Source organism: Formica exsecta, unplaced genomic scaffold, assembly GCF_003651465.1.
Source record: "Formica exsecta isolate Colony F162 unplaced genomic scaffold, ASM365146v1 scaffold213, whole genome shotgun sequence".
NCBI classification, from domain to species: Eukaryota; Metazoa; Arthropoda; class Insecta; order Hymenoptera; family Formicidae; genus Formica; species Formica exsecta.
The window spans coordinates 127323-140533 of record NW_021849428.1 but is presented as its reverse complement, the minus strand read 5'-3'; the positions used below and the strand labels follow the sequence as shown (position 1 = coordinate 140533).

Genomic DNA, 13211 nt, shown 5'->3' with positions numbered 1-13211 from the left:
TATATATATATATTCTCATTTCTATAATTTCTTTATATTCCTGTATAATAACTAGACTTTCAACTTGCTACCAAAATGCATTTTCCATTCAACGAAGTAAAATTTTGAACTAATTTCTTAAAATATTGATCTTATTATTGGACAATTTATTATCTCGTTATTTATTGATAGATTTATTGTAACTGACCTGTCACTCCTATACTGGTTATCCGTTCGTCTGAACTGATCATATCGACGTCCGATTGACCTGTGCGATCTGGAATTACTACATTAATCTTTGTTATTACACAGCACAAAGTGTTGCCACTGCTAAATCATTATTGTCTGTAAATTTGAATGTTTGTTTCCCTTCTTATATATTAAGAGACATATTTCTATATTTTAGCGTGAATAGAATTTCTTTTAATTTAATGTATCACATATTAATTTTTTATACATGATAAGAAAATTACAAGAAGTTTTATAGACATTTATTTATTATAAATTCTTAAAATATTTTCTATTGTTAGATTTTTCTTTACAAGATGTGTATTCCTTATTTAAAAAAAAAAACTAATTTAATTAATTTTGGTTTAAGTAAAACAAAATTTAGCAGTGGCTATTGATTCAGCAATGAATCGCAACATGTTAATTAAATTAAGATCACAAATGATTGTTGCGCAAGGATTACTTTACATTTCTTCCTCTCTTTGTTGATATTATAAAATTATAATATCGATAATTTTTTTTGTTTTGAAAATATAACAATGTTAGTATATATTTAATTAAGTAACTCTTGAATAATATTTAATTCAAACAACTTTATATCCATAACATATCCCATATATAATTGAAAATAAAAGATTAAAGAATTACAAGATTTATAATAAATGCTTCATTGTTCAATCCGTACAATTGTGTCCATGACAATATCCAATTGTCAAAAATAAATTTAACAATTCTGAAAAATATGTATATGTGTCCATGACAATATACAATTGTCAAAAATAAATTTAACAATTCTGAAAAATATGTATATGTGTCCATGACAATATACAATTGTCAAAAACAACTTTAACAATTCTGAAAAATATCCAGATACTAACAATGGAATACTCGTATTCAATAAGCGATAAAATAAAGGAAACACTTGTTTCACATGAAATGGATTATATTTATTGTTAGTTCAACCAACTTTATATCCATAATATAGCCATATATTAATTATATTTATGGCTATCAAAAATGATTTAGAAATATCTTCAATTATATAATATGTGTATTACATATATATATAATGCAATACTTATATTTATATTAATTATAATTTATATTTATATTAATAATAAATGAGAGAAGTACTCAAATACATTGCTTTTTGAAATGCTATAAAATATTTTATTTGTTCAGTCTATATTTTAATATTTTATACTATCATTATGTGCATTAACATAAATTTTGAACATATTTAATATTTTAGATGTAAAATCTGACGAATTTTTAATGCTAGAATAATATTCTTCATTAAATCCAATAAATTTAATACTATATAAATATTCGTTTATGTTAAATAAAAATTTAATACTGAAAAATAAATGTTCAAGAACATCTATACTTTCATGTGAAGATTTATTTTATAAACCAATAAACAAAAATTTGCGTGTGTTATCTGAAATAAAGTCTTTCTTTTCAAAAAATGTCGAAATTTTTATCATTTTTTATATATATAATTTCGCTTTCAAAACTATTTTTGTCCAGATTATTATCTACCAGATATATTTTCTCTTTTCTCTCTAATTATTAAAAAGTTTATTTAATATTGAGCTATTTATCCGATATTTGGGTACTTTTCTCCTTCTCTTTCCTTCTCCCTTTCACCTTTTCCCTCTCTCCTTCTCTCTCTCTCATCTACATTAATTACACACATATATATGGAATGTTTTCTTACCCATTATGCAGAGCTTACCTGTTATGCGAAGCTTATTTATCCTATTAAAAAAACTTGTTGCTCATCACTGAATAATTTCCATTTCGTTCTTAAATATTTTACTGCAAATTACATTCAAAATACTATAAGTTTAGAAGAAAGAAATCATTTGACTAAAGATTATATGTATAGTTTCAACGACTTAGTTTATTAATTCAGTTCATATTAATGTCTTCATAAATGATGTTTTTCTTATGAAGAAGGAAAGTAACAATGGATGAATATATACTAAGATAATATATATGAATAATATATGCACATCAAAGTTATAATTATATTCAGAAGTTAATATCTATGAAGAAGGGTATTTTTTATCAATAAAAATATATGAGATGCAGATGAAAGAATGTGATAAAGATTAAATAGACAAAAGAGATTACAAAATACAGACTATATAATATATGAAAGAATATAAGAATATAAAGTAAAATAGAAAAGATAAAGATAGTAAAGCAAATAACTCCATAGCAATAAAAAAAGCAAGAATCGAAGCTAATTGCTACATTAGATATATCATCAATGATTCGATATATATATATATATATATATAAGCAAAATGCCAATTATTGAAATTTTTCCTTTGAAAATCCATATATCCAAATAGTTCGTTCTTCCGGTCTTCCTGTGCTGCAATATCTGGTTAAAAAATGTTGTTAGAAGTTCAGTAACATATATTTTGGTTTTCCTCAAATGTTCAGGCAATATTCTTGACGGCATATAATTCTTAATTTTTTTAATGATGATCAAATTGTTCTTATCTTGCTGTCTTGTAAAATTGAATATATTCAGATTGTAGACCAAGTCCAGATTTAGATTAGATAAACATTTAAATAAACATTTGTAACAGTAATTGGATGTTTTCTATAGATGAATCCAATTGACTATTTGTCTTTCTCATTTTGAAAGCAATTAAATATGTATGTATGTGTGTGTGTGTAAGCAATAAATATATTGTATATATCCATATCAACTTACGATTATATTTATAACACTGTATAACATGTAATGTTATAAATTCAATAATACAAAATTATATAAATTCAAGAAGAAACAGAAGCTTCTAATTTTACTGTTAAGAAATTTGTATCAAAAATGATGTATAAACAATATAAACTTTCAAATTATATTAAGTTAACAATACATGTGTATTTTAAACACATATACGATGAAATATACAGGGTAAATCATTAAAAGTATTACAGATTAATATTTCTGAAACTAAATGAGGTATGAAATTCTTGTCAGCGATTGTTTGGTATTGAAATGGGCATTTGATGCAAAAATGCATCACACAATGCCCGCTTCGATACCAAATAGTTGCTGGAAAATAAGGATTTTATATCTCACATTCAGTTTCAAAAATATTATTAGCCTGTAATATCTTTTTTAGTTCACTCTAAATGTAAGCAATACTCAATATATATATATATATTTCATTATTTATTTATAGCTATATATCTATTGTTGCCATTCTGAGCTTAAGAACTCATAAATAGCTCTTATAATTTTATTATTATTATATTATCTAATTTCGAATAAATACCTATACTGAGTGTTTGTTTTATATGTGTTGATAGATGTACTTTCCCAGGTATCGCTGCTTTCTTCATCTGATAATTGTTTCTCTGGAACTACCAACATAATCCAAATATTATTTTTATCATTTATACTGTTATCATATTTAATTTAAAATAGTGAGAATATTTCCTATTAATTACATAAATACAGGATTCTTTAACATTATTTTATTAATAAATGGTTGTATGTAGGCATATGTATGTTATTAAATTTATCATTATATCTTTTTACATGAAAAATTTTTACTAGTACCAAAAGTAATAAAGAGATAAATCATAATATCTTTTATAAGAATAATGTATTATGGTTATTCTAGTAACTAAAATTATAAGATCTATTATTATTTTATCATTATTATTGTTTATTATAAAAATGGAATATTTCTTTTTTAGTGTGTGCACTGTTTTTTTTTTGACACTACATATACACTAAATTATTAATTAATAACAATAAAATTATTTTGATTATTGCTTACTTTTATGAAAATATAAATAATACAAATACCTAATTTGTTGTCTCGTACGAATCTGATCCTTTGCATTTCATCTTGTGCTGTTTTCCTTTTTTCAAATATTGGACGTAATCCTTCATCTATAATTGATCACTTTTTTCAGTCAGTTAGCTGATTGTATACATCATGCATTTGTTACATCTTGTTACTTCTCATTATATATTTAGATTTTAATTATATAATATTACATATAATTATATATATGTTAATCATGCAATATGTTGAAGTATTTTATATAGTTGAGTATCATAAAAAGATTAAAGAAAAGAGAGAAGACAAATTTATATTGAATAATGCTTTACTTTTTCTTCTTGGAAGAACTATGTCATCCGGATCAATATTTCGTTCAATCTTGTTCTTTGATGTGTCTTGACTCCTTGTTCGATGATCCTTTTTTTTATAAACATCTATCTTGATTCTATGTAACTCTTTTTCATCAATGATTGTATTTTTTTGATATTTGGATGACGACATTTTCGATCTAAGAGTATTTCAAAAATATTACATAAATTTTACTTTCCAAAATATTCTTCATGAAGAAATTAAGTTTATATCACAGTTATATTTTTTATATTACTACACTCTTTATATGTTATATAATTTCATATATATTATTTATATTTATAAATTTGTTATATTAAATTTAATGTTTTGTGTTAATAATATTTATAGTTTATAATTAAATAATTTTCTATATTACTCTTCAGGATATTTATAATCAGTAGTTCTTCGCTGTGGGTTATTGCTCTTGCTACGTTGTAAAACTCTTTGCTTCTGATGAATTTTCAATGCCTGAGCCCGATTTCTTTCATACTCTTCAATCATTTTTGACTTTCGTGCTTCGTGCTGTCTTTCCATCTCTTGTGCTATGTACCATTGCTGTCTTACTTGCCATAGTCTTTCTTGCTTATCTTTTCTTTCTTTTTCTTCCAATGCTGATTTTGACTTCTCTCTTTTGTAAGAATTCATTGTTATCACTGTTAAAAAAAATAAAATCTTATATAGCTACCATGATAGGAAAACATTTATAAAATTATATGACAAAATCTAACATGAAATTCATGATTTACAATTATATAGATATATTATATTTTAAAAAATAAATGTAAAATTTTTCTTTTATAAAATATTGATAACTGTTTGCACAATTAATTTCTAAATAGTATTTCAGCAAAACTATGATATAGTGAATCATCTTATTGTTAGCAGTATATTTGCAAAATTAAATTTAGAAAGAAATAGTTCAATAATTGAGAAATATATATCAGCTATATTGTTTAAAATGTATAAATATAATTGTGCATGAAGGAATCAAATTAATATGCTTATAATGCTTATATATATATGCTTATAAAAATACACAATTATTCCTAAATTATAATATAGAAGTATTGCAACATAAATTATTACGTATTAAATCTAGGTTCCAAAACCGGTGTAAAATTTCCTCTCCGAGGAAAATTTGGCTCGATGACTGTTCCAAAACTTTTTTAGGGGCTGCGCATAATAAAAGAAATAAGGGACAGGGAATAGCATTAAACTATATACAATACTGGAATGCGCACGGCCATGCCCTCTCCACTGTTAAGGCACCTTTACATGGCAGCGTTAAGCGTCGAGCGTCTGCGTAGAAAATTGCGCAGAATCTAATTTCAGCCTAGAATCTATCTCTTTTAAATTCTGCGCATTTTTCTGCGCAGACGCTCGACGCTTAATGCTGCCATGTAAAGGCATTTTTAAAGCGGGGAGCACACACTTTTGCATAAGCGCACAGTCATAAGCATAAGGAAATTGATTGGTCCATTTCCTTATGCATAAGGAAATGGACCAATCAATTTCCTTATGCTTATGACTGTGCGCTTATGCAAAAGTGTGTGCTCCCCGCTTTAAAAATGCCTTTACATGGCAGCATTAAGCGTCGAGCGTCTGCGTAGAAAATTGCGCAGAATCTAATTTCAGCCTAGAATCTATCTCTTTTAAATTCTGCGCATTTTTCTGCGCAGACGCTCGACGCTTAACGCTGCCATGTAAAGGCATTTTTAAAGCGGGGAGCACACACTTTTGCATAAGCGCACAGTCATAAGCATAAGGAAATTGACCAATCAAATTCCTTATGTCCGTATCAGACTACGCATTGAAGATTGAGATTGAAGATCGAAGATTGAAATTTGACCAATCAGGACAAAGAAATTTTAGTCCCTTTTGTTCTGATTAGCCAAATTTCAATCTTTAATCTTCAATCTTCAATTTTCAATGCGTAGTCTGATACGGGCTTTAAGCCTATAGCCTATCCTATAGCCCGGCTTTAAAGCCCGGATCAATTAATCACTATATTTTACTATGAATTCAAGCCTTTTATTGGCAAAGACGATGCAATGACGCTCTCAGAGCGATTAAGGGCCACCGCACAAGCTTTTCTATAACACGTTACGTTACGTTAAGTACTGACTGTAAACCTAAATTCATACGTAATCTTAAACTTCAGTCAACGCACAAACAAAATCGTAACGTAGTATGCTTTTGTTACGTTGCGATTTTCTCTGTGCGTTGACTGAAGTTTGAGATTACGTACGAGTTTAGGTTTAGAATCAGTACTTAACGTAACGTAATGCATTACGGAAAAGTTTGTGCGGTGGCCCTAAAGGTCAATTGCTCGGAAGGTGATTGGGAATCCAAAAACAAGAAAAGAAGTTGATATGAACATAGGTCCGGAAATGCGTTGTTTTTTAATTATGGTCATTTTTATGTTGAAATTTCAAATTGCTTTGCTTTCGAATTTTTTTTGTCAAAATTGAAAGAAGAGATGGTTTTTATGAGTTTTATAACATAATTAAAGTAAAATAAAAGTTGCGGACTGCTTTAGCACTACCCAGGATAAAAAAAATCATAATAAAAAAAATAAAATTAAATTAATAAACACAAAAACTCTTTCTACTTCCGATAAAAAAATTTGAAAGCAAAGTAATTTGAAATGTCAACATAAAAATGGCGATAAATCGAAAACAACGCATTTCTGGACCTATGTTCATACCAACTTTTTTTCTTGTTTTTGATTTTGTCCCCAATCACTTCTAGAGCGATTGACCTCCGTTTTTGAAACACAGGGTGTCTAATTAAATCTCAAAACTTCGGGAGAGTGTAGGAAATCGATAAACTAACAAGGAACATTTGGCAACGCAAAAATTCAAAAAAATCTGAAACTTTGCATAATTATAGAGTAGTAGTCGTTAATAACAAAACGATTTTTTGTTGGTGCTTAAAATCGGTTTCAAGGGTGAAAACAACACCTTAGAAAAAATCGGTTTTTACATTCCGAAGCGAATATTATTGAAACAAAAAGAAATATGAAAAAATTGTTTAAACAAAAGTTTTATGGTTTCAAATGTATTTTAATATAATTTAAAAATTTTTTCAAAATATCAAAGAAAAATATTAAGTGATGAGAATATTTCAAAAAATTTACCATTTTTTAAAAATCCAGATACGCCATTGTAAAGTACATTTGAAACCATAAAACTTTTGTTTAAACAATTTTTTCATATTTCTTTTTGTTTCAATAATATTCGCTTTGGAATGTAAAAACCGATTTTTTCTAAAGGATTGTTTTCCCCCTGAAACCGATTTTTAGCACCAACAAAAAATCGTTTCGTTATTAGCGACTACTACTCTATAATTATGCAGTTTCAGATTTTTTTGAATTTTCGCGTTGCCGAATGTTCCTTGTAAGACAAAAAGTCCTTTAGAGTTTTGCTCGCTTTTGTTTCTTTTTTTGCGATTTTACTCAAAATGAAGTAAAAACAAGCAAATTTCTAAAGGACTTTTTGTCTTACAAGGCGACTACACGACGTGGTATCAACCGATTTTAACGAAACTTGTTGTAGCGGTAGGTTTTCATGTCAAAAATGGTATTGGGTAAAGGGATAAGATGCAACTCTCAAGCGTTTGCGAGAAAATCGAAATTAGAAAATCTCGCGCGCTTTATGAGCAAATAGAAGTGTTTGATCGAAGAGTGTGTGGCACAGCTGCAGCGTGCCAAACTCGTAGTGTCGATTGCTGGTTCGAGTCCCGATAATTTTTTTTTTTCAAGATACAATACGTTTTGTCTATTTTTTGTATATTACAAAGTTGCATTTTTTCGTTTGCATCCTCTGCCTAAAAAATCCGTTTGTGAAATAGCCGTACGATAGAAATAAATAAAAGTAATTACTGACTGTGTTTCTAAACAGCAATGACTGCGAATAGGTGATTGCCATAAATAAACAACACAAATATGTGAGACATGTTTTATTCATTGGTGGAAGCAGATGAAATAATACACATTGTAGGATGATATTTGTCATAAAAACAAGCGAAGCAATAATTCGCACGACATCTTGCGCATCGTATAAAAGTTGCATTTTTACAATTGCATGGTTGTTTTAGAATATCAAGCGGAAAACATACCTCATTAACATTCATAAATATTTCTCTCTTATCTGTCAGTTTTGACGCAAACCATGCATACCGTAACATATTTTCAAATATCGGAGCGGACAGTTGGTGATGTACGATTGCATGAATTTTGATGCAATCTTCACGAGATGTTATTTCGCGTTTTTGCTCTATTAAAAACGAACAATTCTGTAGACGCTTGATCAAATTTTTTACTTGCCTATAAAAATATACATCGCATGGTTGACATAATGATGTGCATTTCGAAGGAATGACTTTAATGGTACATGTTCCTATACCGTCATCGTCCAGAAAAATTTTGTCATACAATGCAGGATTTGTTTGACCGTCCCATGAATCTATTAATAGGAGAAATTTCCCCTGTCTTACATACGGTGCTAACATTTCTTTTAAAAATTCTGTATATAAATATGTTATTAGTTTTCCGGATTTCGAGGATGTTATTACGACGTTTGTATATATTTTGGCAAATTCGTCGACAGCTTTTCTTATTTTAGGATCGAACATACCTGTCGCTTCTTGTAAACATATAAACACACGCGGTAATAATTTCCCAGACATGGTAATCGCATATTGTGCTGTATACGAATGACAGATTCTATTGATCCTTTGCCGTTGTACGAAAATTGCTTTCGCCTCTTGCATATACAAAGCTCTATCGCATGTCGATTGATACTGACATTCTGCAATATAGTCATATTGATTATACAGGGTGTCCCAGCTAACTTGACCACCTTGAATATCTTGCTTATTTTTAATGATAGACAAAAGTTGTTTGGTTCTAAGGGGGTTATAAGATGGTGCCATTAGTTTGACCTTGAAGAGTCATATGAAGGTCACGTAAAGGTCATTTTGAATTTCTTAAATGGAACACCCTATATATTTTTGCATATTCTGGTAGCTTACTTCAAGTGCTTTTCAAAACAATATAATAGAGTATTTTTTTCTCAAAAAGTACTTAATAAAAAAAATACTTTATTATAGTGTTTTGAAAAGCTCTCGAAGTAAGCTACCAGAATATGCAAAAATATATAGAGTGTTCTATTTAAGAAATTCGAAATGACGTTCACGTGACCTTCATGTGACTCTTCAAGGTCAAACTAATGGCACCATCTTATGACCCCCATAGAACCGAACAATTCTTGTCTATAACATTTCTTTCTATCATTAAAAATAAGCAAGATATTCAAGATGGTCAAGTTAGCTGGGACACCCTGTATGTTATATTGATATACACAATTGTAAATATATTACCAATTAGAAAGTAAAGTTACAATATATTTTATGTCATTTTGTACAGAAATTATGATTTACCTGTTTGGTTTATGTTGATGATAAAATCCTTGTGAAAATTGGGAATTAGTTTCATCGTCTGTTTCCGGAAGATGTCTGCTGCAGCCAATATCTCATCTATTGTAGCAGTTTCTTTTGCGGATACATATTTCGTGATCTCTTGTTGTTTGATTTTGTGCTGCTTTTTAAATTTTGCGATCCACGAATTAGATGCCTTAAATGGAAAATTATGGAACTGACTTGCTGCGCTCAACGCCCATTGTTGCAAATTTCTGGTTGTAACTTGCTGGTAATTGGCACTGGCTTCCATGAAGCGATCATACGTCCAGGAGTCAATGACGGCGTATTTATCTATAGTCGTTCCTCCATGTTTGATATCTTCTTTCCATCAATACAAATGCTTCATAGTTTTTAAACGTAAACATCCTCTTTTCTGTAGAGTTTTAAGACTCCACTTTGGATGCTCCTTGGCTATGTTGACGACCTTGATTTTGTATTCCAGAGGAATGTATTCCATTAATTTCGTTTTTTTTTTTTTTTTTATATATGTTGGTCGGAATCATCGTCTTGTACTTCATGAAATTGACATTCCTCATCAGATTCTTGCATAATTAATTCTTCTGTTTTCACGAATGTCTTATTGCCCAACATTTCAACGATGGATTCATACAGACTTTCGCCAATTTGTATTGCCTCGTGGGAAATTGTCCCAGATGATACCCGTGCCACAAGGTCATTTTCGAGGAGTAATTGTTCCAGATATACAATTGCATCTTTCAGCCGTAATTTCGACTCGTCACTGTGAAGTGAATTAGTATCATATTCACGTTCCAATGTCTGCGAAAGACCAGGTACATCTTCCATTTTAATATTTACTATTACACCACACACGTTATTCCACTGTTTACAGTCGTTGCTAGCAACCAAATGGACTAAATCTTCTCTATCATTAGCTTTGTTTGCGTTGCTTGAACTTTTTGCACTCAATATATCTTCGCTTTCACTCTCTTCAACATCCGAATATATATTTATCTCGTTTTCAGTGCAGAACTTTTTGGGAATTTCAAGCAACGCGAACAAACCTACTGTGTAATGAAACTTCCCCTTCCTTTCTCATTCTTTGTTCTTTAGTCTACAGACCCTCTTCCTTTCTACCTGCTTCGAGGGTGCAACGTTCTAGAAACGTTTGACAATAAACGTTACAAGGGAACGTGTTATACGTTATTTTAAACTGCTCTATAAAACATATCTCACATTTATTTGTGTTTATTTATGGCATTCACCTATCCGCAGTTATTGCTGTTTAGAAACACAGTCAGTAATTTACACATTTATTTATTTCTACCGTACAGCTATTTCACAAACGATTTTTTAGGCAGAGGAAAAACGGAAATATGCATTTTGTAATATACAAAAAATAGACAAAAAATTTAAAAGAAAATTATCAGGATTCGAAACAACATCGACACTACGAGTCCGGCACGCTGCCACTATGTTACGTGCTCTTCAATCAAACGCTCTATTCTATTTGCTCATAAGGCGCTCAATATTTTTTAATTTTCTCGCAAATGCTTAGAGTTGCATCTTATCCCTTTACCCAATACCACTTGACATGAAGACCTACCGCGCTACAACGAGTTTCGTTGGAATCGATTGGTACATTGGTCGTGTAATCCCTTGTCAGCTCTACACGAATTGGTAGAGGGGATGGTTCGTACGGACAGAACCGGGATCCAAAATCGATAGCGGCAGGTATATCTCGGAGAGTAAAGGCAATAGTTAAATATTAAAGAATATATATATTATAAGAAAATGACAATAAAAATAATATACAGAGAGAAAAGTAAGATACGAAAGCAAACGCTAAGACATAAATGCAATATACACTAACACTAAAGTGATTTTGTCAGCGGCGGTAATCTTAAAAAAAGAGAGAATGCTAGTCCGAAAGCGGCTCGAAGTGTTTCATCCGACGTTTGTTTTTATACTAAACTGCGTGCAAACGTACGGCAATTAAAGAAAAACTAAATCTCGATACCTTATTACAAACGACAATTAAAATAACGGAAACGTCCCATTCGGACCTAAGTTATCAGAATTGGCGGCTTCACAGATTTCGACGCTCGACTCACCAGTCGGTGTCCTGATCTCGCGTTGATCTCGCTTCTTAGGAAGTCCGGCGTCCCGGTCGCCGTCGTCGCCGTCTCGTCGAACAGTGACAAGCGGTCACAGACTAAGGTTATATAAAGCCATAGACATAGTATATCTAGACCGAGTATTGAGGAGTGGGGGCCGATGCCCACGTAGGAAAGGACATACTCTGTTTCGTGCCCCTTGCGTTCTCTCTCGCTCGCATGTAGCATGACGAAAGAGAGCGCTATGCTCTGTGCGAGCGAGAGAGAACGCAAGGGGCACGAAACAGAGTATGTCCTTTTCTACGTGGCAATCGGCCACCACTCCTTAAATAAAGGCAAACGCTCGGTCTAGATATACTATGTCTATGGAATAACACGAGTGAGCATTTGGTGTTAAGCGAGCGGACGGAAGTGACCATATATAAGTGGATGATATTCAATGAGAGCACTACTTTTTCGAAAAAGCATAGCTCTCATTGAATATCGCCTATCGCTATCGCTATCGCCTAGCATTGTGCGATAGGCTTAAGTCATGAGCCTGGGCCATCCATAATGCAATGCAAAGAATCGATGTTTACGCAGTCGCTATTGAAAAGAGTAGAGTCCTATATAGGCTGCGGTCGAGGAGACACTGGAAAAGCTTCAAGCATTGCATTAACCAATCAGAATAAAAAAATCTTTATTCTTTGTGTCCTGATTGGTCAATCAAACGTTTCGAAGCATTTCTAGCATCTTCTCGACCGCAGCCATAATCAGAGAAGCGACAATGGCGTTCCACTTGCTGATTGGCTGACCGACATGGGCCCGTTCCATTTAGAGCCAATTTCACCAAGTCCGGTTAGATGAAGCGACTGTTAAAATTAGCAGAGTGGCCAACAGAAAATAGAAGTGAAGGAAAACCAAGCTCCGTAAAGTTAGCCGGACCACTTTAACTTTTTAATAATTAAAATTATCTAATCGTTTGGTGGTCATTTGGTGATGATTGGTAACTTAATTAAAACGTTTGGTAGTCAATCGTTTTTTTTAAATTAAATAATTAAAATATTGGTGTAAAGTTAGCCGGACATTTTTAATTTTTAGTCTAATCGATTAAATAAGAGCTTATTTAATCCAGAATCGTAAAGCCCGTATCAGACTACGCATTGAAGATTCAGATTGAAGATTGAAATTTGACCAATCAAAATAAAGAAATTTTAATCCTTTTTGTTCTGATTAGTCAAATTCCAATCTTTAATCTTCAATCTTCAATTTTCAATGCGTAGTCTGATACGGGCTT

The 13211-nt window shown here is 30.9% G+C and overlaps 1 protein-coding gene across 5 annotated transcripts in view; it reads right to left on the bottom strand.

Moving 5' to 3' along the window:
• LOC115235213 (DNA ligase 1-like) overlaps positions 1-12051 on the bottom strand; it is a 15119-nt gene extending 3068 nt beyond the window's left edge. Inside the window, exons 1-7 of one of the 5 annotated variants that reach the window (XM_029806844.1) lie at positions 11933-12051; positions 4756-5032; positions 4358-4536; positions 4049-4135; positions 3510-3597; positions 1946-2028; positions 188-265 (exon numbers count right to left, since the gene is read on the bottom strand). In XM_029806844.1, the coding sequence (XP_029662704.1) occupies positions 1992-2028; positions 3510-3597; positions 4049-4135; positions 4358-4536; positions 4756-5024 (660 nt within the window). In that variant the 5' untranslated portion in view covers positions 5025-5032; positions 11933-12051 and the 3' untranslated portion in view covers positions 188-265; positions 1946-1991. Of the gene's footprint in view, positions 1-187; positions 2603-3509; positions 3598-4048; positions 4136-4357; positions 4537-4755; positions 5033-5465; positions 5616-8035; positions 9191-9821; positions 11487-11932 lie in introns of those variants that run through there. The other 4 variants (XM_029806842.1, XM_029806843.1, XM_029806841.1 and 1 more) reach the window with 4 other exon arrangements.
• Positions 12052-13211: the final 1160 nt, after the last annotated feature.